General features: G+C 39.7%; 1 protein-coding gene across 7 annotated transcripts in view; it reads right to left on the bottom strand.

Moving 5' to 3' along the window:
• The window catches only part of LYRM4 (LYR motif containing 4), a 105,920-nt gene that overhangs the window by 29,440 nt on the left and 49,160 nt on the right, over positions 1 to 27,320 (bottom strand). For 2 of the 7 annotated variants that reach the window (XM_074827707.1, XM_074827688.1), the window contains one exon: positions 5,477 to 5,679. The exons of 2 other annotated variants lie outside the window; for them this stretch is intronic. In XM_074827707.1, coding sequence (XP_074683808.1) covers positions 5,563 to 5,679 — 117 coding nt within the window. In that variant the 3' untranslated portion in view covers positions 5,477 to 5,562. 3 more of the 7 variants (XM_074827697.1, XM_074827752.1, XM_074827733.1) reach the window with 3 other exon arrangements.

A 27,320-nucleotide genomic window follows, 5' to 3' on the forward strand; every position in this document is an offset into this window, starting at 1 on the left:
GGTTGTGAGAGACAAAAAACCCCAAAGAATACACTTTTACAGTGTTACTTTCCCTCCAGTCTTTGGTGTTCGAGTATGTACCCTAACACATTGATCCATGTCAGGAATGTAACCAACAGGAGGTAGAGGAAAGCTCTGCTTACTTGGCTAGTTCTTGCAGTGCCAACTCACAGCATGTCTCAAGTGGCGTAAATGGGTTCCCTGTTAATCTTCGGGTACCATGAAAAATATGCTGGAGGACAAAGACGTGTGAAGTGTTCTACGCTCCTGGTCTACAGAATCACTTGATGCTTTGCTGTTATCCAGCATTGATCCAAATTACACTAACATGGACATATAGTAACTCATTCATAAAATTCAAAACTGATAACATGCAAACATTTATTAAAGACACAGGTGTGGAAATAAAAGAAAAACCACAAACCCTGGTTGTCCAAACAGCCAGGGATCAGCTTAGGAAGGCCAAAGTCCTGACAGAATTAAATCTGGCCAGGGACATGATGGGCAACAAGAAAAGCTTCAGTGGGTATGTCAGCAATAAAAGGAAGACAAGGGAAAATGTGGGCCCTCTTCGGAAGGAAACAGGAGACCTGTTTACCCAGGATATGGAGAAGGCTGAGGTAATCAATGGCTTTTTTGCCTCAGTCTTCACCGGCAAGTGCTCCAGCCACACTGTCCAAGACACAGAAGACAAAGACTGGGAGAACGAAGAACTACCCATTGTAGGAGAAGATCAGGTCTGAGACCATCTAAGGAACCTGAAGCTGCACAAGTCCATGGAACCTGATGAGATGCATCCGTCGGTCCCGAGGGAACTGGCCGATGAAGTGGCTAAGCCACTATCCATCATATTTGAGAAGTCATGGCAGTCCAGTGAAGTTTGTGCTGACTGGAAAAGGGAAAACATAATTTCCATTTTTAAAAAGCGAAAAAAAGAAGACACATGGAACTACAGGCCATTCAGTTTCACATCTGTGCCCAGCAAGATCATGGAGCGGATCCTCCTGGAAACTATGCTACGGCACATGGAAAATAAGGAGGTGATTGGTGACAGCCAACATGGCTCCACTAAAGGCGAATCGTGCCTGACAAATTTGGTGGCTTTCTATGACAGGGTTCCAGCATTGGTGGATGAGGGAAGAGCAAATGATGTCATCTACCTGGACTTGTGCAAAGCATCTGACACTGTCCCACATGACATCCTTGTCTCTAAATTGGAGAGACATGGATTGGATGGATGGACCACTTGGTGGATAAGGAATTGGCTGGATAGTTGCACTCAGAGTTGTGGTTAATGGCTCAATGTCCAAGTGGCGAGCAGTGACGAATGGCATTCCTCAGGGGTCAGTGTTGGGACCAGTGCTGTTTAACATCTGTTGGATGGATAGACGGTGGGATTGAGTGCACCCTCAGCAAGTTTGCCGACAACACCAAGCTGTGTGATGTGGCTGACATGCTGGAGGGAAGGGATGTCATCCAGAGGGACCTTGACAGGCTCGAGAGATGGGCCCATGCAAACCTCATGAAATTCAACAAGGCCAAGTGCAAGGTCCTGCACATGGGTCAAGGCAATCCCAGGCACAAATACAGGCTGGGGGATGGGTGGATTGAGAACAGTCCTGTGGAGGACTTAGGGGTATTAGTGGATGGAAAACTGAATATGAGCACTGACTACAAGCCAGCAATGTGCACTTGCAGCCCAGAAAGCCAACTGTATCCTGGACTGCATCAAGAGAAGTGTGTCCAGCAGGTTGAGGGAGGTCATTTTCCTCCTCTACTCCACTCTTGTGAGACCCCCACCTGGAGTGCTGTGTTCAGTTCTGGGGCCTCCAGCCTAAGAAGGACATGGACCTGCTCAAGTGGGTCCAGAGGAGGCCATGAAGATGATCAGGGGGCTGGAGCACCTCCCTTATGAGGACAGACTGAGAGAGTTGGGGTTGTTCAGCCCGAAGAAGAGAAGGCTCAGGGGAGACCTTATAGCAGCCTTCCAGTACCTAAAAGGGGCCTACAGGAAAGATGGAGAGTGTGTAGTGATAGGACTAAGGGTAACGGTTTTAAACTGAAAAAGGGTAGATTTGGATTAGATAGAAGGAAGAAATTCTTTACTGTGAGGGTGGTGAGACACTGGAACAGGTTGCCCAGAGAAGTTGTGGCTACCCCCTCCCTGGCAGTGTTCAAGGCCAGGTTGGACAGGGCTTTGAGCAAGCTGGTCTAGTGGAAGGTGTCCCTGTCCACGGCCAGGGGGTTGGAACTAGATAACCTTTAAGGTTCCTTCCAACCCAAACCATTCTATGATTCAGTGATAACCTATCTTCACTGAGGTAGGTTACATCAAAGATTTCTCTCTCTTCCTCCTTCCTTCATCTTACCTTTTCCTTTCCTTACAAGATGGCAGACAGATTTCCAGCCTTTGTCCATGTTCCCCCTTCCTGACAGAATACCTTAGTTTTTGGAACTGGTTCATTACTGGGAATGCATCCACTCACCGCACCTCCATGCAATGAACAATATCCAACCTCTCTCTCTTCAGCAAAGCATAACTTCTAACTTCTATATTGGTGTCAAATGCATGACATGCCCTGAAATCTAGCAGCATTTTATTATATAAAACTAACAAAATTCATCCTGTAAAATACTAGTATTTCATGGCAAATATATTAAGAATAATGTCATATTGGTAAAAACGAAATGCAGGGGTTCTGACTCCATTAGGTCCCCTCACCTTACTGACCTTCCTTGATAGCCATGAGACCGTGGCTACAGAAAGTACAAATATCTGTACAGGTTCTTCTCTGCCCACATAAACTAAGAGGCAAAATAGAATCACCAATCTACTTCTTATATATGTTAATTAATTGAGTAACTTAAACTGGGTTGTATTTAATAGGTGATTTTTAACACCCAGCTCGAATTCTCTAGGTTATTTTCCTGCTGTATTTTCTGAGTAAGCATAAAGTGGACTTGAAATAAAAAAACCCAAACCTAACCCACAACAAAGCAATAAACCACAGAACCATCTGATAAAAGAATTCTAATTCAGCATGGAAGGAGAAGCAAGGAACAACCAAAGAACTTTATTTTATTTTAGAAAAATCCTATTCACAAGTTAGAACAGAACTTGGGCAGGTCTAAATCGACATTTTCTGCAGCAGAAATATTGCCTAAGCTCTTTTAGAACTTACTTGCAAGCCAGAGCAAATATTTTCATTTCATTGAACTTGCTAGGTAACTCCCCAGCATAAAGTGTATGGTAAAAACACTCTTCAGCAATATCAAGCCTGGAATATTTATTTAAAACATTTGTGATCTATGAAAACAAACTCTAATTCTGCGCATATTCAAGCTACGAACTCCATTTTGTGTACTAAATAGCACAACAGAACCTCATCTAAAACAGGTTTTCATATGGGAGAGAAGAAGAGGTGGTGGTGAGAGGACGCTCTTCTACACATTATTGCTAAGATTTGACCTTCTGAGCCACCACTGACTAAAATTAACATGCCTCATTTTGAACTTGTTTGGATGCACACTGTACTGTGTTCCACTGCTCTACAGTAGAATTAGCAGCAGGATTTAGAAGCATTATAAGGTATTTCTTAGGAGAAAATAAAGGGCATAGTAGGACATAAGTTGTGAGTCTGTCTGTACTTTTCCCTCTGATATACCTAAGATAGTGCGGGCCTAGATGACTACACCTTTCCATCTGCATCACCAAAAATTAGGATATATGTTTATCTACTGCTGTAGCCTCTAAATAATAGAAATGTTAGTGTGGAAGAGGATCTGTTGTGGTGGTCTTACACACGACATCTTATATAAATAATACCATTACATTCCAGGTCCACTACTTTAGAATACTTAGTCAATTTAGAGGAAAACTTGTTCTTGCATAACAGTTATGATTCTTTAAGATCCATCAAGATGACATCCTGTTCTTCTCTAACTCTGTGGCTGACCTTGTTCTGTTAAGTAGTGGGAACAGGGAGCTTTTATATGGCTGAAAAAAGAATTATTATCATCCAGTTTCACAACATGGTTGAATGCAATGTTCAGTAGTATTTATTTAAGCAAGAAATACCTTTCTGAAATGAACTGAATTCATAATGACTGCTGTTGCTTTAGTTTGCTGACAGTGAATTTCACCCATTCTTGAGACATACATAGGTCAAACAGGAGGATTTCTACCATATACAAACCCAGAAGCAACATTTATTAGTGTTAACAATGGAAGACAGCATAAAACATGCCTACCTTTTGGAGGCTGATTTATAGGATTTTTGGTGCTGAACCATTGTATCGTACACAAAATTAATAGCAAAATGGCTGTCTTCATGGTTAAAGCCTCGTTCTTACAAAGACAGAAAGCTTGTTTATGTGTATCGTTATTTGCCAGGCTCTGATCCACATTCTCAGTGGAAACCCATCTTGGCAAAAGTGCTGTGAACTTCATTCTTGTCCTTGAAAGGATCACAAAAGAAATGCACATAGACAAACCAGTTTTTGAACACTTGACATTTCTGACCAAGAATTACAACAAGAAAGAAAGAGAGGATAAGATCATAGCCACCGTCATCTTAATACGCCAAAAGAAGAAATGTTAAAGACAGAAAGATCAAGTTCCTTGCATTTTTAAAAATGATTCACTGGAGTTTGGGGTCATCTTATAGTTTGACAAGCTTTTCCATAAAACCCAAAAACCTAACCAAGCAACCAATCCCCACTGATGGCCACTCCCTGCTTTGCTTTTCACCTTCTTCTATAACAGCATCCAACTATCAGATTGTAAATCCTGTACAACCACAAAAATAGCAATGCTCTTCATAATGGACTGAACTGTCCTGGAGGAAAATGAAAAGGGAATTCCCTATCGTACTTTCCTACCGGTCAATTTCTGTAAACTGTAAATAGAGCACAGAAATAGCTTGTCCATTTTTGGGTTTCACAGCAGAAGTTAGAAACTGAGTAACAGCTGGGAATTGATCAGATGAGTATTGGAAAATGAGGACTAGGTGATACAGGTTGGATCAGATGTAGAATATGCAGAACATACCTTCACATAAAACTATATTCACATCCATAAGCTAGCAGAAGATATTTAGAAAGCGGAAACTAGAACAATGGGAGTAGAAAAATGTACTGACATAAAAAACTTGTGATAGAAGATTATGAAATGACATACAGAAGGTCCCAAACACAGGGAAGAAAAAAATACTGTGGGAACTGCGATATTGTCTCTGGGCAACCTGATGGTACTAATTGCTTCATCTTTAAGAACCAATTTTTTGAGGTGCAAGGGGAAAGAAATAGGTTGGTTGTGACATTTCTATGTCACTTGAAATATTTTGCAAGTATCCACTGGAATTTTCCCCCTTAATTATGTGGATATTTGAACTGTGAGAAGTTAGAAGAGGATGTATAGAAAAAAATGAAAAACACATAAATGTTATTGGAAGAAGTACAGAGAATCGCAGATTACCTGGAAGTAGGATGTTATCAACTACCACTGACCGCTCGTATTTTTGTTTACACATCTCTCCAGCTATGATGAAGACACTCAGTTTGCTAGAATCCAAGCAGCTTCAGAAAGCTGGGCATCTGGTACAGGCATGGTAGCCAGGTGCTCAGTCCTACAAGACTCGGCAGCGGAAGAGCTGGTAGAGATGCACACTGCATACTGGGCTGATGAGAGAAAGACAGAGACAGAGCTGAGAGTTCAGCTGCTTTCCTGAACAAGCTTCACAAGTCCTGGGTGTTTATTGGCTCACCCAGAATCCCTGGTTTTGACAAAATGTGCTGCTGGTTGCATGACATGAGTCATGCCTGAACCGCTTGCAAGTGCTAATGGAGTTCAAAAAGACAGGCTCTCCACCCCTGCTCCTCCAAAAGTTTATTGCTTAGACTAAAGTGTTTACAGTGGGAATTGGCTGCACAACACGTTTTTCTCTTGTTTTGACTACTCAGAAAATGTGGACACTGCTTGTGAAATGAAATTATAATCTATTAATTTACACGCGGACCAATGCATAAAACTTTCACTTGTGAATACTGAAAAGCAGATACTGAGGAGAGGGCAGTGGAGAGGAAGGTACTTGTCAAACTGACAAGTGAATCAATGTAAAAACTACAAGTATCATTTTAAGCTCTTCACTTACAATATAAATCCCTTATCCAGAACCAAATTAAAGTAAAAAGAGTTGCTGGACAATGATGCACAGAATCTGCTAGAATTTGACACTCCCAAAACAGCAACGTTGCAGTTACTGATTGCCACTGCATACCTGTAAAGCATCAGCTTCAATAGTGCACAAAAGGCAGCAACTTAAACAAAACATTGAAGCATCTCCCATGGATCTGCTCTTCAAAAAGATTTAAAGCCACTGATTTGCAAATGCAACACAGTTGTTTTAACTATGGGGAAAAAAGCTAAGGCTTGTTTGAAGCTTGTACTAGTTAGCAAATGGGAATCTAATCCCCCAGGATGATTTGAATAAATATATATATTTTTTCAAGGGCAACATAACTGTAGTAAAAACTTACTTCATACCAGAGGATGAACCTATACATTTTTGAAAAATACGTAACTGTAAAACAGTCTCATTATAAGAAAGTGCATTCCTTAACAGTGATACGGACACTTTCCAAAGTGTGTGTGTAAGGCATCCAGGCCAAATTGGTGATGATGCTCTCCGAAACATCTAAAAATATTAGAAGTTTGCCACTTCCTAAGATAAATGTCAGTAAGTGAAAGAGATGACAGAGCTTTTCAGTACAATCATTTTGAAATTCAGATGCTCATCTCTCAACACATTGTTTATTTAAAATTCTTAAGAATCAACATCCAAATGCCCTTTGGAGCAATGTAAAAATTAAAAAATTGTGTTTCAGCTTCGGTCTGCCTTTACTATCACAGACACTACTCTCAGACTCCTGAGACTACTTGACAAGACTGAAATTCACACCAAATATGAATAAGTCTTTGACTGAAACTCAGCACGTATTTTACACAAGGCCTATACAGAGGCACTAACATACAAATCTTTCCAGGAGCTCTTATTTTTCTTTCTCCTAGCACACTCTCTAAAACAAGAAACACACAATGCATTCATCCAGACTGAGGAAAACCACAGCATTTCTGTCCTAGGAGGTACAAGGTGCAGCATTAGGTCAGTTTATTTCTAGTTACTCTCATCACACAGCCGCTGGTGCTGAAACCTGCCAGATATAATATATAAATGGAGTTGCTGCTGCATGGCCAAGATTCCAGTGTGCTCATCATGGGCAAAAATAACAGCAGTGCACTTAGCAGGAAAAGCACACGGGGAGACAGCATTTTATAGGACAAATAAGAACAGTTAACAGTGGTGGTTTGGCCCTACTAAACCCCAAATTCATGGCTCTGTACATTTGTTGTTGTAAAGGATGTACTTTTCAGGAAGATACTTGTTCTACAGACTTAGTGGAGAAAAAGGTGGAAGTTAAATCCTGTTCTTGCTGAATCCATTAGCAAAATTCCCGTGTGCTTTAGGTGGGATCAAACTCTATGGGATAATTTTTTAATTTGGTTTTATGATTTTTTGATTAAATTTGAGAGAAAATAATTTTAAAAACAGATAATTCAGACTGTTCTGTCTTAGATTTTCTAGAAACACAGAGGCTGCTTCAGCTCAACAGAAACTGTCTGCCTCAGCAAGCTCAAAAGTATTCATGTATCCAAAAAATAAACTTAATTGGAGAGACTGACTTCACATGGAAATTTTCAGATTTATAAGCTTACCTATTCACATCTGTTTACCTCTCTGCCACTGAAGAATGATGAAATACACCTATAAACCAAACAGGAACTACCAAACTCTACCAGTAAAAAGGGGTTTTAAGAACAAGACAGAGGCTTGTAATTGGTAGATGAATCAATAAGACTGTTCTTTATGGAGACTAAAGATCAATAAATGACCCTGTATTATTCCAGTGATGCTTGTAAAGGGTTTTGTTAGCATTCCAGAGAAGGTGCGCTTACAGGGTTGATCAGTGCTGTGCAACTTTGTCACACACTGTGATAAAGTCATGTTTTTTAACTCTGCAACCAAAAAGAGATTTTTGCCATGTTTCTTGCAGTAATGGAAGAACCCATGATGAAACATTGGCTAATCATATGTACTGTGCTCCAAAACCTGTGTTGTACAGCCCAGAGTCCTCCTAAGTTCTGCAGAAAGTTTCAAAGGTTCACTTACTACGAAACGTTGCATTTAAGCTGGTTGTGTGTTACAACGCGTCATGGTAAGTAGGTCACATTTTGATCTTCTGATTTACTGTGTAAAAATTGTCATCTTCATTTATGGTCAGCATGAAATCAACATACTACTTTTGTGATAACTCCATAAGACTGATAAGACTGAATCTTGGCAATGGTGGACAGAAAACGACAGCCATGCTACTGCTTCCTTACTGTGCTGATCTGGCAGAAGTAAAACAGAAGCCACTGAGAGAATCTCCATCTTCTCTACTGTTGATAAATCCATTTCATGGCTGTAGAGAAACACGTCTGCACTTGGCAAGGGCTCCACTTAAAAACAAAAATAGACGTATCATTGTTTTAGTGGACATTACAGAAACGTAACTCCCCAAGTGAATCTGATGCATTAATAACACCTCTTTAACTGCTGTCTAATGATTTGTGCAGACATGAAATGGAATATTTTATTACTACTTTCAGCCTTCTGTGCTGCTTTTTCTTTCAGCTCAGTTTGCCAAAACTGTAATGAAAGTCTCTGTGCTTTACGCCATCACATGCTTCTTAGTATCAATACACCAATTAAACATATCAGTGGTGTCACAGGTACTAATAGTTGAACTCTCACACTGGCAGAAGCACCACTCAGTTGTGTATATAGCTACAGCCTGCTAATTATTAAGCCATACTCCTGTTCTACTTTAAGGTTTCTCTCAGTAATAAAGGGAATTCAGAAGGAAGCTTGCCTAGAAATTATAACATGACGATAGGACTCAGAGGGCTATCACTAATTCCTTGTTTGACCACACACTCTTGTCACTGTGGACAAGCAATCTTTTGGAGTGCATCTACACCGAGGTTTTACTTTGTACATGGAGCACACTTGCAAAGTGAATTTCTTCATCCTCCATGCTTTGCTCCACATCATGGCCCAGCATCTTGGCATGCATAGGCTGGATTCTGCTCCGACTAAACTACCCAGGAGATCTTCTCCAGAACCACACTGAGTGTGCTCCAGCAGTAACTGAGCATTGAGCCGTCAGGACTAGACAAGAGCTAGTCCACAGCAAAAACCAAAACCAAAAGCATATTCAATGCAGATATCAGGTTCCTGACACAAAGTACTTTGTTTTACTGACATGTTTCTACAGATCTGCTCTATGCATTAATGTAGACATCATCTCAATTTTTTCAGATCCCCAGGTAGACTGTATCTTTTGGGGATGATGATGTTTGAACCCACACCTATTTGGTGGTTGTGCTGCATGTATCAACTTCAGTAGGTCCTTCCGTCACCACCCATTATTCCTTAATTATTACAATAAATACTTTCACGGCCATGAGGTGAGCAAGATAACTTTCTAACAAACACTAAGAAATAAGGTGGTGAGAGAATGACACCTCTCCTCTTCCACAATGATAAGACAAGTTACTTTTCAGCTGGATCAGCTCTGTTGATCTAGATCACTGTTTTGGCTTCACAAATTGAGACACTATCACAACGAATGTGAGGAGCTGCTTATTTTGACACTGAAAACATGTTAACCAAACTATAGCCTGAACCACAGACATAAAAGTGCCACAAAACCTTCCAAAACAGACCGCAAGGTTACATTTACAATATTTATAATATTTAATCTATTCACAGTAGAGATTATTCTAATGATTAGCACAAAAAGCAAGGGCATAATATACAACCTGCAAGTTCAGAGTGAAAAGCAAGAGTTCAACCAGCAATGCTTTCAGAAAGATTCACACAGCCTTGTAGGGGTTTCTCTTTGAAACAGGTCCTTGTGGTTGAAAATTATTATTCTCTATTAACATGTAACCTGCTGTCAACTCTTGTCCTACTTAGTGATATACTACTATTTCCCCTCCCTTCCCTGCATTTCTCAATAGTTGAGCAAAATGAATAGCATGTAAACTAAATAAGGGAAAAAATAGAAAGCAAACATCTTTATGCAGATAAGCAGTATTATCTGAGGTAGTGTAGCCAAATTTATTTGCATACATAATTAGAGAAAGGCTGCTGCAAACTGGCAAGTCAAAAGAAGGCTAACTCACAGGTAGCAGCAATGGGATTGACAAATTATTCACTGCAGTAGAAAAGGATTACTTAGAAGAAAAAGATTTAAAGATATGTATGGAGAATAAAGTGTTTTTTTCTTCCCTTTTATGCCATCCCTTTAAAGAATGGCAGCTAAAACCAGAACTAATACATACAGCTAAAGGGCAACTCTGTACAATGCAACTGTCACACACAAATGATGTATTTCATTGCTTTGGTAGACATGTATTTGTGAGCTGCAATACTGCTGAGCAAGCCTGCAGTTTTCCTCACAATTCCCTGTGTAAGATGTGTACTTTTTTTTGTTCCCGCCTTAGGGCAATCAGTTTCACCACATAAGCTTTGTCACAGAGGACTTTTCCCAAAGCTAATTTACAAGCTGTTTTTCACACACCTATTCCTAAGGAGCATTTCTAGCACAACACATGGCCTGACAACTGGAACTACACATCAGAGTGGTATAAGAAGTTCTAACCTTTCAGGTGAGGTACAGCAACTGTCTTCACCTGTGCTCCTAGTCTACCATGATGCAAAACAAAGTAAGCTTACTTGGGTACCAGTAGTTTTTATTTGCACTGCAGCAGGCTAAGGATGTACCCGCAGCTGGTTATTGCTCCTCAGCTGAGGTAGCAGCCACTTTTAGCAGAAGGATCTGCTTCGCCACACCTAGTTCAGCTGCTCTCCTTTTGTCTATACTCTCAAATCTCTTTCCAGCCTCACCTCTCATTCAGTACAGCAACCAAGTTTAAATATTCATAGAGTGCCTTCTGTAACTCATTAAGCTAAAACTACCGAATATGAAGATACGAACGATTTATAGTAGGTGAAATGAGGATGCTGGGGATAAAGACTGGGGAGGAAGGCAAGTGCAAAAAAGCAAGAAGACAACTGGGTTCAAAAATTTTCTATTATGGCAGGAAAGTATACACCTCTATTAAGTGACATGGTCAAAATTTACAAGTTCATCAAATATCACTCAAGTAAATCAAGGTAAAGATCTGTGCCCTCTAGAAGTTTTTACTCAAGGTGGAAAAGTTAGACTAAAGCAATAATTTTAGGTTCAGGAGACTGTGATCTATGGTAACATTCAGCTATCGGCTTGTAGGGGTAGATTAAAAATGAAATGTCACACAGTATTCCAATACTAATGCTAATATCATTGACAAAAAAGACACTCCGGCAGCATCTGGCACTAAATAAATTGACATTGCTGATACATAGTTAATATGCAACGTTTTCTGCTCTCAAGCCCAGCTGAGAATGGTCAGCATGAGAGGAAAATCTGAGTGCTGCAAGAAAGGTTTCTAATGATTTAATAGGTGGCATCACTTATTTCAAGTTAGTCCTGGCAGAATTATTACTCAGAAGCACTGGAAACCACTTGCCTGTTGTCATTTTTAAACCCTGGGAAGTGACAGCCCTGAAGCTGTCCCCACCTTGGGTGGTTTGGTTGACGTTTCTCTCTGTAGCAGTGCAGTCTACTGTGGGCTCCTCCTCTGCTGCTTGACTCTCTGATGTGAGCCACTTGTAAGTGATTGATCCTCCGGTCTGGGGGCTGCCTAGACATCTGAACTGGGAAACCAACTTCCTGTTTCTCTAAGGTGGAACTACTTATACCACCACTACTGCTGAAAGATGCTTTGTATACCTTTGATTAAGCTCCAGTTGCATCTTTCAGAAGTTGAAGGATGTTATTCCACAGCTTTTAAAAATCAGTGGCTGTCATTTGCTGTATGTTTTATCCTGTGACTGCCTATCTCTGTCACTGAAAAAAAGCAGTCATGCCCCTTCCTGCATTTTCTCCTCTCCACACTGCTCCCGCTGACACCAACATCTGTACAGCTGTTTGGTGAAGCCACTGGGAAAGTAGCCAGGGTAACTACCACCACCACTCTGGTACCTGCCTGAAAAAAACTGCTTCCTAGCTAGCCTGATCCCCCTTCCCATGTACCACATCAAGTACTTATACCCAACACAAGGAACCAGGCAGGACTGTCGTTTCCAGAGGCAGTGCCAACTTAAGAGCTTTTCTTCAACTACAGACTGATGGTTGCAGTCTATCCTCATGAAATTCTTTGATTTGAAACACATACCCTGCATTTTCTTCCCTGAGCTGCTGAGTGACTTGGCTTAATCCTACATCACAGGCGTGTCTCAGTGAGGCAGCTAATTAACCTCTCCGAAGTGTTCACGTTTCTGCCCGAGAGCCAACAAAATTCTTCAGAATACCTCAATATCAAACATACTACACAAGATCTCATTTTTAATTGTGTTCAAACTGCAAGTGGAGAAAAATGTACCAAAAGTAACAGTTTTAAGCTATCGAGAAAGCAATTGAAGCAACAGCCGCACTACAAAATAAGTTACTTCTACTAAAACAGGGATGCTTCTTAAGGAAAAAAGTGCTGCAGTTCTATACAAAGTATAGCCAGCATGATTTGCAAACATCAATAAAGAAAGCAAAATTTGTGCCCTTGGTGACAGCTGTCTGTTTGACAGTAGCAGGAGCCTTTTCGTTTTTCAGTATACTGGGTACTGCTTTACATCATATGTATTTATTCGAACAGCAACAGATATCTTCTATATCTGTCTTACTGAGGAAAAGTATGTGGAAAGAACTATTGTATAACAACATTAGATCCTTGCTGTGCATTTTTGTAGGGGTTTCTTCAGATCACTACAGGTCATTAACCTTTCACTTCAGGTAAATAATGAACAATGACTTTTCCAACAAAGGAAATCAGCTGTGTTACCAATGGCAACTCCACTTTTAAATACATGCACCAACCCCCTGTGCATGCACTTTTTTTTTTTTTTAAATCAATTCTGGTATGAAATAAGAAAGGTTCCCTTTGGCTTCACCTTGAGTTGATAATGAACAAACTCTCAGTGAAGCCTACTCCCAAAGAAGTCTTCCGTAATGGCACTGATTAAAAATAAAATTAAATTTCTACTTAGGAAGCAAGATGTATTGCTTCCTGCTTTCCTTCACCAGGGTATCTTGTAATTGGACAAGTGCTAATTGGACACTTCAGCCAAACAATTTAATTTAAAAAGGAAAAAAAAAAAAGACTCCAATTTCCCTTGGTTTCTAACAGAGCTAGCGTCATTGACCAATACCAATATGCTGAACTGTGAAATCAACACAAGACCTTCATTACACCAGGGGAAAGCACAGGAAAACCCTGGTGGGGTCTTCCTTTTTCATTTTACTTATGTACCAGATTAATGTACATCTTCAAGCAGAAACACAGAAGTGTTTCTTAAAGAGGCTGCTCTGACTTAACATGTCCTGTACAATGGTAGGATGGGCAGAATAGGTGAAAGTACCACAGGTTGAAAAATGTCTCTGTAACATTGGTGTGATTCTGTATCTGTATCAAATCATCCACTATAAAACAGCTTAAAGTTTTTTGCCCAACATCAGGGCATATAATTTATGAAGGAAGTGGTAAAAGTTGACAGATTCAGGACAGCAAGCTAGAAGAAATAGAGACATAATTAAAAACTAGGTTATTTCTTAGGCAGACACTAATTGGGAAAGACTTGTATCTCTCTGTTTTTTGTTTATATGAAATACATAAATAATACCAGGAAGCTGAAAATCTTAAGTAGTTGGGGGAATAATGTAGTAACAACTGATACTTATTTTTCCTTTCCCACCCTGCTTCATTCTATCTGTTAATTCATCCTTAACCCTTGTGCCCTTAAGTCTTCTCTTCCTTTCATCATTTCTCCTATTAACAGGGCTTCCTCCTCTCCAAAAGCAGCAGCTGTGAACTACTTCCTTTTAACGTCTCACTTCCAAAAAGGACTTCCTCCATGAAGAGGGCACACACCAGCCTGTCTCAGCACAACATGTAAGAGCCTTGGAGAGGTGCTGGAGAACAAAGGAGAGCTAGGGGAGACTGCCTTCCATCTTCTAATGCTGCCTTTCCCTTTGTACTTTTTGTATGGCAAAACCACTAAAAAGGATGCACTAAAAAACTGCATCCCACTACTTCCTTTAATTCCATATATTGGCATTCATAATTAGATTTTGTTTACGAATTTTAAGACAGATTTCACTTCATGTTAATAAGATGATAGCCTTTAATTTTCTATAAAATACTTGTAATATTTTTGCGGCAGCAATATATAGTTGTGTAATGCCTCAGTGTATTTTATTAAACTTCTTTCATACTTCCTTAATATTCTACATGCAGAAACTAGAATCCAGAAAACTGCTGATGGGATGAATTTCTAAATTCTCTATTGCCTCAAATACCAGCTCAGTAGAGACTTAAAAAAAACATAATTAGAAGTCCCAAGAGATCAGAGAGACCACTATTCTAATCTGTTAGGGAAAGACAGATTCAGGAGGGATTTCTGATTCTAGCAGTATAAAATTCACAAACCCAGAAAGCCCCTCTTTTCTTTTTTCCCATAGAATAAAATACATAATACCAACATGTTAAAAGAATGTTAAAACACATAACCAAAGACACAAAAGATGACTTGCCATTTATCTGCTGAATTAAACAGGGCTTACAGCACATTTTGTATTTTTAGACCTTCTGTCATATAAATATAATTTAGTTTCAATCAATCATTTCTGTATAAACATGAAAGAAATAATTCCCACAGTGAACTTCTTGATTCCACATTAATCATTCCTCTGAAAGACCATTTAATTACAGCAAGAATTAAATACATCAGAATATTTCCCTAAAATTGTTCTGCGTTCTGCCCAGAATTTTCTGCCACGTTCTGTCTTTGTATGAGACCCCTTGTTCCCTACTAACATTCGTGGAAGCTCTGCCTGCAAAGTAAGATACAAATACACATTTCTGCTATTCAGACTGCCTGGCAACTGTATACACTGGCTACTTCCCCTCCCCAACTCCTGCGAAGTTGTTTGCAGGAGAAAATTATAGAAACATGATAATGTCTGAATATTTGCATAAGGAAGATTTTGAAGATTCTTTCAATTTCCTCCTTCTGTATGCTGAATTCAATCTGGGGGTCCTAATTAACAAACAGCTGAACATGAGCCAGCAGTGTGCCCAGGTGGCCAAGAAAGTCAATGGCATCCTGGCTTGTATTAGAAATAGTGTGACCAGCAGAAGTAGGGAGGTGATAGTCCCCCTGTACTCTGCACTGGTGAGGCCACACCTGGAGTATTGTGTCCAGTTTTGGGCACCTCAATACGAGAGAGATATCGAGGTGCTGGAGTGAGTGCAGAGGAGGGCAATGAAGCTGGTGAAGGGCCTGGAGAACAGATCCTATGAGGAGAGATTGAGGGAGCTGGGACTGTTTAGTTTGAGGAAGAGAAGGCTGAGGGGAGACCTCGTCACTCTCTACCACTACCTGAAAGGACATTGTAGAGAAGTTGGTGCTGGTTTCTTCTCACAGGTGATTAGTGACAGAACAAGAGGGAACAGCTTTAAACTGCAACAGGGGAGGTTTAGACTGGAGATTAGGAAAAAATTTTTCACAGAAAGAGTGAGTGGTCAGACAGTGGAATAGGCTGCCCAGGGAGGTGGTGGAGTCACCATCCCTGGATGTGTTTAAGGGTCGTTTAGATGAGATGTTGGGGGATATGGTGTAGGGGAGAACTTTGTAGAGTAGGGCTGATGGTTGGACTTGATGATCCCAAGGGTCTTTTCCAACCCGAATGATTCTGTGATTCTGTGATCTTACAGCCCAGTATGAAGATGCTGACTGGGCTACCCTCAGCTATAACAGTAGCTTGAACACATCATAGTTTCCCCCAAAAGTTTAAACAGTGAGTGATCCCATGGACCTGTGGATGCTGTTGTAAACTTTCAAGAATAAAGGACCAAAGCAGACCCAGGACAAAGGAGACAAACAGCAGGCTTTAGCAATACACTTTCAGGGGATTAAAGAAAAATAAATCCACTGCAACAGGTATATTAGCTATTCCTGTTGTCTACCTATATATTTGGAAAAGAAAGTATCCTGTCCAACCTTTTTTTGTTGCTTAATTTAAAAAAAGCCAGAAGTCACCTACAAAAATATAGAAAGTGAATACGAATCAGAGGGCAACTATAAACTTATACTTTATTAAGTCATTTTGCAGTAACTGAATTACTTCACCATCATGAGCAAAGTCTAGCACCAAACTTACAGGTGGTGCCTTTTTTTTTAATTCTAATTTTCAATCTAGTATTTTTGCTAGTGTCATGGTAACATCAACTAACACAATGTGATCTCATACTAAAGAAAATGAAGAGTAAGACAAGTTCTTATAATTAAATTTTTCTTTGCATGAACTTTGTTTTAGTGGTAAATGTACAATCTCAAAGAAGAAGAAAAACCTCTCTATACACTGGCATGTCTTTAGCAAAAGGGATTGCTGTGCTTGGGAATTTAAAAAAAAAGTACAGATAATTACTGAATACTGTCTCTAGTAGTATGGGTACAACCCCATGAGGTGAAACTATTGGTTTCTTGCTTTACATAACAGTGATATTAAAATAATTTGTTGTCATGTGGGAAACAAAACCAACTGCATCAGGTTGGGTTTTACATTACCCACATTGTCCAGTAACTATTAGATTGAGTCCTTCTCTTACACTACTTCTCTGCTTCATTCCTTGGTCCTCAGAGATGCCTTTCCAGACTGGAACCATAAAGTAGTTATACATCACTGATTGACACAGTGCTGTTAAACAAGCAGTTTCATTTGTTCAGGGTGTCTGGGCTGGATTGCTCAGACGTAATAATCCTCTTGGCATAACATTATGGTTCTTAAAAGCCACAATTCACTGCCACAGCAGCACTGCTATGCCAACATGATAACCATTACTGTGAAGAATTCTCCATTAATTTACAAGCAGAAACAATCATGAGTTTCACTGTAGGCATCTTATAGTGCCCCACCAGATCTCTGAACTTGTTCCCTTTCAAGTTTGAAGCATATTTTGTTTTAACCTGCAGAAACCTTTTAGCATTGGTTGCCAAGAGCCACATTATAGCTTCTTAGCAGGCATTTTCTCAGCTACCATTAAGGGTTAATACAACTCTATTGCAGAAGGTAAAGCTGACTTAAAACAGCACATATGTATCCATTGGGCTACGATGCATTCAAATTTTGTTCATAATAATAAAGAGAATGGGGTAGATTTGGGGGCTTTATTGAAAACTGCTGTTTCCTTCCAGGCACGCTCTATAAAGCAGAAGGACGCTTTTATTACATGTAGAGGATGCAGGAGATTCTCTAAGCAAAATTGGGATCTAAACACCATAGATGTAGGCCTAGCAATCTGTGAAGTGAAACATAAATATTCTTGCAGTATTACAAAACCAAATGCACACACAGACAATAACCAACTGCAACAGATACAAATATTTTTGTGGAGAAAGTAACTCTACTTCTGTTAAGAGTCTCTGGGGATATACGTGGTGGTGGCAGCAGATAATGCAACATATTACACCTGTGGTGTAATAACTATAGATGGCCTGCACACCTGTTAAAAACTTGGGTGATCATCAGGTAATAGCTCAGTGTTGCCAGCAGTTTCAAGGGATGCCAGATAACAGAACAAGAGGTTGGTGAAGGAACACACATCTCTCCCCATTCTTCAGAGCATCTGTCACTCAAAAGGTGATGCAATAGCTTGAGCATCATTAGGAATATCTGTCTACGTAGACATGACCTATGTGACAGTCATTCCACAGGAGATAATAAATACAACAAATTTCTCTTATACATGCATCATCACAAGGTCAGCAAACATTTGTCAGGATTCACTGTGAAAGAACTATATAACCTGTGCTATCTTCCTTATTCTACAGCAAAGCCTTCTGAAGAGGTGTGCAGAACTAGCTAACTTTCTTGTGTACTGGAACAAACAGTTATGCTTTCTACATACACAAGGAACAATATTTTGCTTCTTTGCAGAAATGCAAAAATAGACTCAACGTGACCATTCAGGAAATTGCCTAATGTGAAGGAGGCACCCCTCAAACCCCTTTTTAGAAAACAAAAGCATGGCTGTGATTACATTCTTCACATGGCAAGAATGACATACACTCTTCTTCATTTTCCCCTCTATGTATTTATTTTGGAATATGACTTTTTGTTCCCAGTTTAGTCTTCAATTGCTTTCTAAGTGACAAACAGTGTGCTATGGGAAAAGGAGCTTTACATTAGATTAAAATTCTCAGCCAGCTTCGCCCTTCCCTGTCTGGCTGTATTTACAGCCACACCTTACATTGCTGTGTCTTGGGCAAGCAAAAAGTGCCTTCAGAAATGCTGCTGATTCAGAGCACCTACAGTGAGACAGCCTGTTACACCCACTTCAAGCAGGAGTAGGTGGCCATGCAAGACACATAGCAGAGTAGCAGCAAACCTCTGTTATAATTCTTGTTATGACTTTGGGAATTAACTTTTTTTTTATTTATTTAAAAGAACAAGACATTAAAAAGCCAACAGCTCTTCCCTCACCCACAAGAAAAGACATTCAAATCATATATAGTGTTATTACTCACTTGAATCAATCATAATGTTCCAACATGTCCTTCCCTAACTGAAATGTCATCTATACTACATGCTTTATAACTGAGCATAATGAGAGGAATTTTTGTACAGCATTAAGGAAAATGTGACCAAGATTAAAAAGGAAGTGATGAAATTCTAATGCCCCTTCCTGAGCTGAGCACTGGCAAAATGCTGCAACTTCCAGGGACATTGCTCTTACACCTAAATACCAGATTGTAAAGGTTTGAATGATGATTGATGCTTCCTCACCAGCTTAAAAGATTTTGGAGTGAGGATGCAATTAGAGGTTTCTGTGATGGAGCAAGTAAAAGTGACATGAAATGCTTGAAGTCTGTCTGGCAAAAGAGAGAGGCAAAACCCAGATGCCATACCCTGTGAAGACAGGTATGGGAGTGTAACTAGAATTGAATGTAGAGTATGTTATTTTGTCCTTTCTTCCTTCCCATCATAAGCAGCCATGTTCTCCTCTGCTACAGGTATCTAGAGCTACAGGGCATCCATGAAATTAAATATTCTATATTTAGTGGTCTATATTTAATATTCTATATTCTGTAACTGTTTCTGCTTAATGGATCTCCCCTAAACAGTATAATGCAGCTGAACTCCTGCACAGCACAGATGCTAAATGTTTGCTGGAAACTTGGAACAGAACAATACTGAAGGATAAATGGTTACCTTACCAACTCCAATACCTGTTGCTGTTAGAATTATCAGCATCTTTGACTCTCAGAAAATATCAAAAGCCAGAAAACATTTGAGTGGAAAACTGAAGATCTAAATAAGTGAAGAAGAAAGCAAAACCACGCAAGGAATTAGAAGCCAAAACAAGGCTGATGATGTTAAGTCTCTATGGAGGATGTAAAAGTTTTACTCTTTCAACTTCTGAGTTTGGGGGTAGTATTTTTAAACATGTAAAAATATTTGACAAGTGCATTTATATAGCTATTTATAGTTTAAAAGCAAACCAAAACCCATCCTCATAACAAATCATATGGGCACAGTATTCTATTAATTCCATTACAGTCATATTGTGAAACAAGTCACCTCTCAAAATGTCCAAAAATAATACTCACACATTATGTGAAATGTGTCATACTTGGCTTTTTGGATTAAGAGATACAAAATTATTTCAGTTGTATCTAATTGCAAATAATTTCTTTGTTTTTAAAAGCATGTACAAATAATAGAACTAACATTTATTTTCTTAGTTGAGATAACTATCTGAAATAACTGGAAAGTTTAGTCCTTTGAAGAGATGACTAGTTTCACAATATGACTGAAATGTATGCTACAGGTTCTATAATGAACAGAGGAATGAGGGTGGGCTATGAATTTTTTTTATGGACATCACATCTCTATAAACACCAAAGACTGATAAACAATCTTTTTCTTTCCAGTAACTTGCCCTACATGCATTTGCAGTGGGCGACCTGAGAAGTAGCTGCTTTTTCTGGAAGGGGGATCTTGGAGTTTCCAGTCAAACAGCATCTGTAGGATAAGTTTGCTAAATGTGGCATCACCCACAGACAGCCCTGTGATGCTGTAGAGGTTTGATGCCTGTGATCTCTGGACAAGGAACCAATACGTCCGGTGCGTGCTTTGGTTATTCCCAGCAAGCAGCCAGGTGATCTTGTCTGTTACAAGCAGCAGATGAAGGTCTCATGCTGGGCCCCTGGGAGGAAGGGAAGAAGTCACTGTAGGCCACAAGTCACAATACCAGAAGAGGACCACATTTTGAGCACTGACAGAGAAGCAAACTGTGAAATGAAAAAAAATGCAGCAAACTGCTGCAGCTCTTATAGGGCAGATAAACATTTCGTGCACTGATGGTGCGAGGGGTAAGTCCAGCAGGACTGACTGACAGAAGTGTGAAGTGCTGTAGCTCCATCTCTTCTGGGCATGACAGAGTTATTCAGCACCAGTTGGTAGGAACGAAGGGGGAAAACAGTATTGACAGGTGGAACAAAGGAACAAGATCCTGCAGTGTTTGTGGTCCTGCTCATCAAACTGGAAGTGAGTTGGAAGAGTAACAAGACCTCTGGTCATTCAATTTCCTAATTAGAACTGATTCAGCTTGGGTAAGATCTCAATGTGCCTCAAGGCTTATGAGCCCCATGAGGCAACTTGCAGAGCCATGAAATCTCAAAGCAAGGCCAGAAAGGAAACACCCATTCTTGGGATCCATCTCAGCAGACCAAGACTCACTCCAGCATACGAGGATGCAAGGTCACTTAAGAAAACACCAATCCTGTCATCCTGGTAACCACCATGAACATGGCTGAGAATGAGCCTGCGAGGAGGTAGCTCTGGCAAGGGAGTGGCATTTGAGAAGAGACCTAACACCAGATACACAGCAGGAGTGAGGAGAGAACTGCTCCTCAACTACAAGAAATGACTGAAAAGGAATAGAAACTGAAAGATCACAGGAGAGAAATCAAAGCAGAATGGAAACAGGAGCCCCCCTGCCCCCAAAACCCTAGCTCCAGCCCAGGGCACTTGAGAGGAGCTGCGATGCCCATCATAGAAGGTTTGCTTTGCATAAACTACATCTATTCATTATTATAGTTTCCAACAGGACATTGCTGGGGAATATTTCCCATGGACGGTTGCACTTTTAATAGTACATATAACAGAATATCTAGAATGCCAAGTTTTGTAATGACCACAACAAATGTTTTATGTAAAAAACTGAAGAGTAGAAAATAGTCATCCAAAATGCCTGTAACTCTGCTAACACCCTCCTGCAAATATCCACACACCACAGACAACGTACCAGTGAAAAAGCTTCAAGCTTGGAGTAAAACAACATTGGTGGGAGAATATAAATGGAAAAAGATGTCCTGTTGCTTTTTTTCCCCTTCACTGCTTTGGATGTACACATTGTCAGGGCTTTGAGCTTTGTTTAATTATTTTGTGCAGGGGACTGGAATCCTCTAAGTGTTTATATGTGCATGTGAGAGTGTGAACACACAGCGAAATTCAGTAGCTACGCAAACAAGTTAATAGAACTTTTAAACTACTGTACTATTCCTCAGCTTCTACTGTTTCAATTTCTCATTCCTTAAAATTCAGTAAATCCAATACCAAACCATTAAGCAATTTTTCATCTGCTTCAACAAACATTAGATTAACGATAAGAAGAATTACACAGGATGGTATTACCAAGAAGACCCATGCAGTGCAATATATTTTACCCGTCCTACTGGAAAAAAATATTGGTTTACTTGGAACACTACTGTCTAGCAACGGTAGACCTTCAAAGTGGAAATTCGAGGGTGCCATTACTGTATTTGTGACCTGTGTGAGGGCTGCACAGATCTGCTGTTTTTTATCTCCCCCCAGTGGTCAAGTGAGTTCGTAAATCCTCCTTATACAAGCAGCTTCCTCCCTCTCTAGAGCATCTTCTACAGAGTCAGGCGAAAAGGCTAGTGGTGGGCTAGGAAAACTTTAAAGCTGAACAAAAATTCATTAAGAGGGTAGAAAGCACAAAAAATGCCCAATCTCAAAAGTAACTCAGTTACTCCATATTCCCATATAACCCCTAAATTTAATTCCTAACTCCCTTTCCAGCATACAAGTGACTAAACTACAGCTTGAAATAGTACCCATGTTTGACAGTTTACAAGTGGGTTTAATCACCTTGGTACAGATTTACTAATAATTTATAATCCAATTTGTCTTTGAAATAACTAATATTTCAAGCACCTGACACTGGAGGTATCTGAACTAGTATAATCTCATTGCAATTAATAGCCTCAAACCATTCGATTGCAATCTATCACTACTTCTCAAACAGCACTGATTAGTTACTTCCCATTTTTCTTTAATGTCTCCTGTAAATTATAGTAAATAAGGAGAAAGCCTTCACCCTTTTAGTTATATCTATGTTTAAAAAGTGGTGAAAATGGTATGGAAAAAGAGGGGGGAATCCACACTGTTATTTTAGCTATACTCTAAATCTGTTACAAATGTTAATGTGTCTGTAGGCCAGTTTAGACAGGATATAAACGACTGTCCTCTGCTTTGCTCTTTTCTTCAATCCTTAAAGTTTACTTAATATTCATGAAAAATACTTTATATCCCTGGAAGCTAAAAGCCTCTCTTTATTCACAGAACAATTACACCTCTGGCTGCATCATAAATTACCTACATTGTCAGGACAACATACTTACAACCTTATCTGGAGGACCAATCCTAGATATGAGAGAAAAGATTTGTTTTCATGCCTAGTAATTAGTAAAAATGCTTTGCTGTTTATTTAAGTTAAAAAGAGCGCTCTTTATTTATGGTTGTCAAATATTACCAGGATCACTAGGAAATATTTCAAAGTCAGTGAAAAATTTGAAATAGGGCATTTCCACTGGTGTCTGTGCTTACTGCTCACACACACTGAATTTCCCAAGAGATATATATGTGATTTTGTGATTGATCTTCCCAAAGAAAGGTCTAGCTGGAGGCAGCTGGCTTGGGCTGGGAAAAAGCAGTCACCAAACAGGAATCTTTCTCATTATGACAGGCAAGGGTGGCATTGAAGGTGATATTAAAACACTTTTCTTGCCTTGTCAAAGCTGTCCCTGCAACTGGGAAGAAACATGCACAGCTTTCCACAAACTGAAATTCAAAAGGACATCTTAACTTCCACTTTCACTGGAAAAAAACCAAACAAACAAGCAGGGTTTTGTGGAAATGACTTACGAACTACAACTTTGGCTTCAGGTGTAACCTTCTGGATCCATTGCTGGTTTATGACCACAACTTTATTTTTGATTTCTAATGGCAAGTGCTGGTTTCTACAACAGCTAAAACTACGAAGCTGTTTTAGTCAAATTCCCATTCTCACCCCGCAAAAGTTTCAGAAAAATTCATGATGTAGATTGAAATTCCAGTGTTTATCTATTCCCAAAGCAGTATTTTCTCCCACAAAGAGCCATCCTAGATCCAGTAGAGAATACAGTAAAGACCCATAAATAAAAACATCCTTTTGATTTAAAAAATAAAATATTTTGATCTTAAAAAAACAGCTAAAAAATATGCTTAAAATCTGAAAGCTGACACAGATAGAAATCTCTGCTAAATACTACTTAAATGACACTTTCTACACCAAAAATAATCTGTAGCACATATACCAGAGAGCAGCGATAGGATTACTTTTAAGAGGGAAAAATGGAAATTTCAGGTTTGACAAGCATGTACCATGATCAAATTAAACACTGCTTTTCTGCTTTGCTTAATTTACATATACAGAATTTGCTTTTTAAACAATATTGGCATTTGGAATTTGTTCATTTAAACAATAAAAATATGCAACATTACTCCTGCTCAAGTTCCCTAGCTCTTTGTGTATCTATACAATAACGTTATTCTTAGCTTGTTGCAGTGGTTATTGGAAAGTTTCTTTGTAGTCAGTTCCTGTGTAAAAGAATTGAGTGCACAGGTAAAAGAACAAAACCAAAAATAAAGTCCTTAACGCACTACTGTTAAAAGTAGCTTTTAGCTCTGTAAACTAAACTGGTCACTGCTAATGCTTGTAGAAATGGTAGTAGAAAACAGTATTAGCACTAGAAGTTTAAAATAGTTTGCAGCGATTTCCAGCCTATGCCAACTGTCCTTCCTGGCCTTCAACCTTAAAAAAACCCAAAACTGAACAGCAGTGGTCAAATACCACCAAAGAGAACAACCACAGGATCTCAACTTTATTCTCATTGCTTACAAGCAGAGTAATATCTGCCCTTCGTGTTTGTCCTTTTGTGTATCAGATACACAAAAGAAAGATCAACCTAATTCTCAACCAGCTGCTGCCCCAGTATGCACCATACAGAGGACTTCATGCCCACCATACAACAAATACAGTGCCATGGAATTGGTTGCACAAACTGTAAGGTGGGTAAGTGGCTTTTTAATGTTATTATATTGTGCATTTCTCCTACATAAGTTTTACAATGTGTATACCGCCCGTGTATAACTTAAAAGCTGTGCAATATAATAAAGAAAAATGCCACCTACCTGACTTTCCATAATTTGGTCTACAAGAATTCAGAGTCTCATTAGTATGCTAAATATTGGGATGTCATAAGAGAGCAAAGAGTCAGTCTTTTGACAATGAAGAATGTCATGTAGCCTAAAAAAAGATTACAAGGGTTCTTGCTTCTCTAAAGTAAAAAACAGACTAGATTAATTTTTCTGTTAAGTCAATCATTTAAATTTTCCTTCCAATGAAACAGGTGTTTCTGCCACTTTCTGCCATTCTTTCACAGGCTTTTCTGCCATTCCACATACCATTTTTATATTCCTTCAAAAGAGATCAACTAATTTTTCCAAAATGTTCCCTAAACGTGATTTATCTGTTGATAAATAAAGATACCTCCAGTACATACACCACTTTTTAAGCCCATTTATACCATGTTCTAGGGCAGGAACAAGGGTAAGAAAGCCAGAGGAATTTCATAGCCAGACACAGAAAATTACTGTCAATAACCAAAATAATTGTTTCTAAAACGACGGAAAATTTATTGCAGCTTTATAACACTGTTTAAGTGTTCAGTCAGGATCATATAGTAAGAATAAAAAAAAACCCACCCTGGATTTAGAGAATGTACCAGGCCTGCAAGTGTCTTGACACAGCGTAAGTAAATTTAATGAAAACATGACTTATAAAGTGCAGGGAAAAAAAAGCCCTAACAAAAGCAAACAAAAACAAAAAACCCTATCAAATTCCAGAATACTGAATTGAGGTGTGCTATCAATAAAATTTACATATCAAATTTTGTTTAGAAATTAAAAACCACTTACCCTTTACATATACACAATACAAAGAGATTTACTGAAATACTGTTATATAAAATAACAGTGAGCACTCTTAAGGTCCACTTAGTGCAATGAAACCTGAATTGGTAGAAAAAAATAGGTTCAATTTTCTGCAGAGTTATAACATACTTTACTTGTACTCAATAATCAGGCTAGACAGATACCTAATGCCCAAGTCTACAGCACCCTTTGATAAGGTGTAAAGAAACCACAGGTACAGAACATTGTATGGAGACAAAATTCAGCCACCTTCTGACTGAGGTCAACTGAAAGCCAGCTTTATACATGAGATCAATAAGAAAATGGATAACATTTCTAACCTGACGCTATCTGTGCAGTGGTGTTTGTAAGACAGTGTTGATACTTCCAAAATAACAGTATGGTTTACAATGCTTTAATATCTTCAATTCAAATAACCAGACCTCTTATCATGTAAAACTGGGTTAGTTGGTTTTTGGGGTAGACTACAGCAATATATTTTCCTGTGACTTTATGTAGTATTCCATTTAACATTTCTTGACTCCTGCATGAAGTCCAGTTTTGCAAAGGTTTGTGCCAGTGAAATAACAAAGGCTGAACTTTAGGTTCATATACTATTACAGAATCACAGAAACACAGAATCATCTAGGTTAGAAAAGACCTTGAAGATCATCTAGTCCAACCATTAACCTAACACTGACAGTTCCCAACTACACCATATCCCTCAGCGCTATGTCAACTCTATTCTTAAACACCTCTAGCCCATTCCAATGCCTAACAACCCGTTCTGTAAAGAAATGCTTCCTAATATCTAGTCTAAACCTTCCCTGGAACAACTTGAGGCCATTACCTCTTGTCCTATTGCTTGTTACTTGGTTAAAGAGACTCATCCCCAGCTCTCTGCAACCTCCTTTCAGGTAGTTGTAGAGGGCGATGAGGTCTCCCCTCAGCCTCCTCTTCTCCAGACTAAACAACCCCAGTTCCCTCAGCCGCTCCTCGTACGACATGTGCTCCAGACCCTTCACCAGCTTCGTTGCCCTTCTCTGGACACGCTCGAGTAATTCAATGTCCTTTTTGTAGTGAGGGGCCCAAAACTGAACACAGTAATCGAGGTGCGGCCTCACCAGTGCCAAGTACAGGGGTAAGATCACTTCCCTGTCCCTGCTGGCCATGCTATTTCTGACACAAGCCAGGATGCCATTGGCCTTCTTGGCCACCTGGGCACACTGCTGGCTCATGTTCAGCTGGCTGTCAATCAACACCCCCAGGTCCCTCTCTGACTGGCAGCTCTCCAGCCACTCCTCCCCAAGCCTGTAGCGCTGCTGGGGGTTGTTGTGGCCCAAGTGCAGCACCCGGCATTTGGCCTTATTGAAACTCCTACAGCTGGCCTTAGCCCATCGCTCCAGCCTGTCCAGGTCTCTCTGCAGAGCCTCCCTACCCTCGAGCAGATCAACACTCCCACCCAACTTGGTGTCATCTGCAAACTTACTGAGGGTGCACTCGATCCCCTCGTCTTAAGTCATCAATAAAGATGTTAAACAGGAGTGGCCCCAAAACCGAACCCTGGGGGACACCACTCGTGACTGGCCACCAGCTGGATTTAACTCCATTCACCACAACTCTTTGGGCCCGGCCATCCAGCCAGTTTTTTACCCAGCAAAGCGTGTGCCCATCCAAGCCACAAGCAGCCAGTTTTTCCATGAGAATGCTGTGGGAAATGGTGTCAAAGGCTTTAC

Source organism: Strix aluco, chromosome 1 (assembly GCF_031877795.1).
Source record: "Strix aluco isolate bStrAlu1 chromosome 1, bStrAlu1.hap1, whole genome shotgun sequence".
Lineage (NCBI taxonomy): Eukaryota > Metazoa > Chordata > Aves > Strigiformes > Strigidae > Strix > Strix aluco.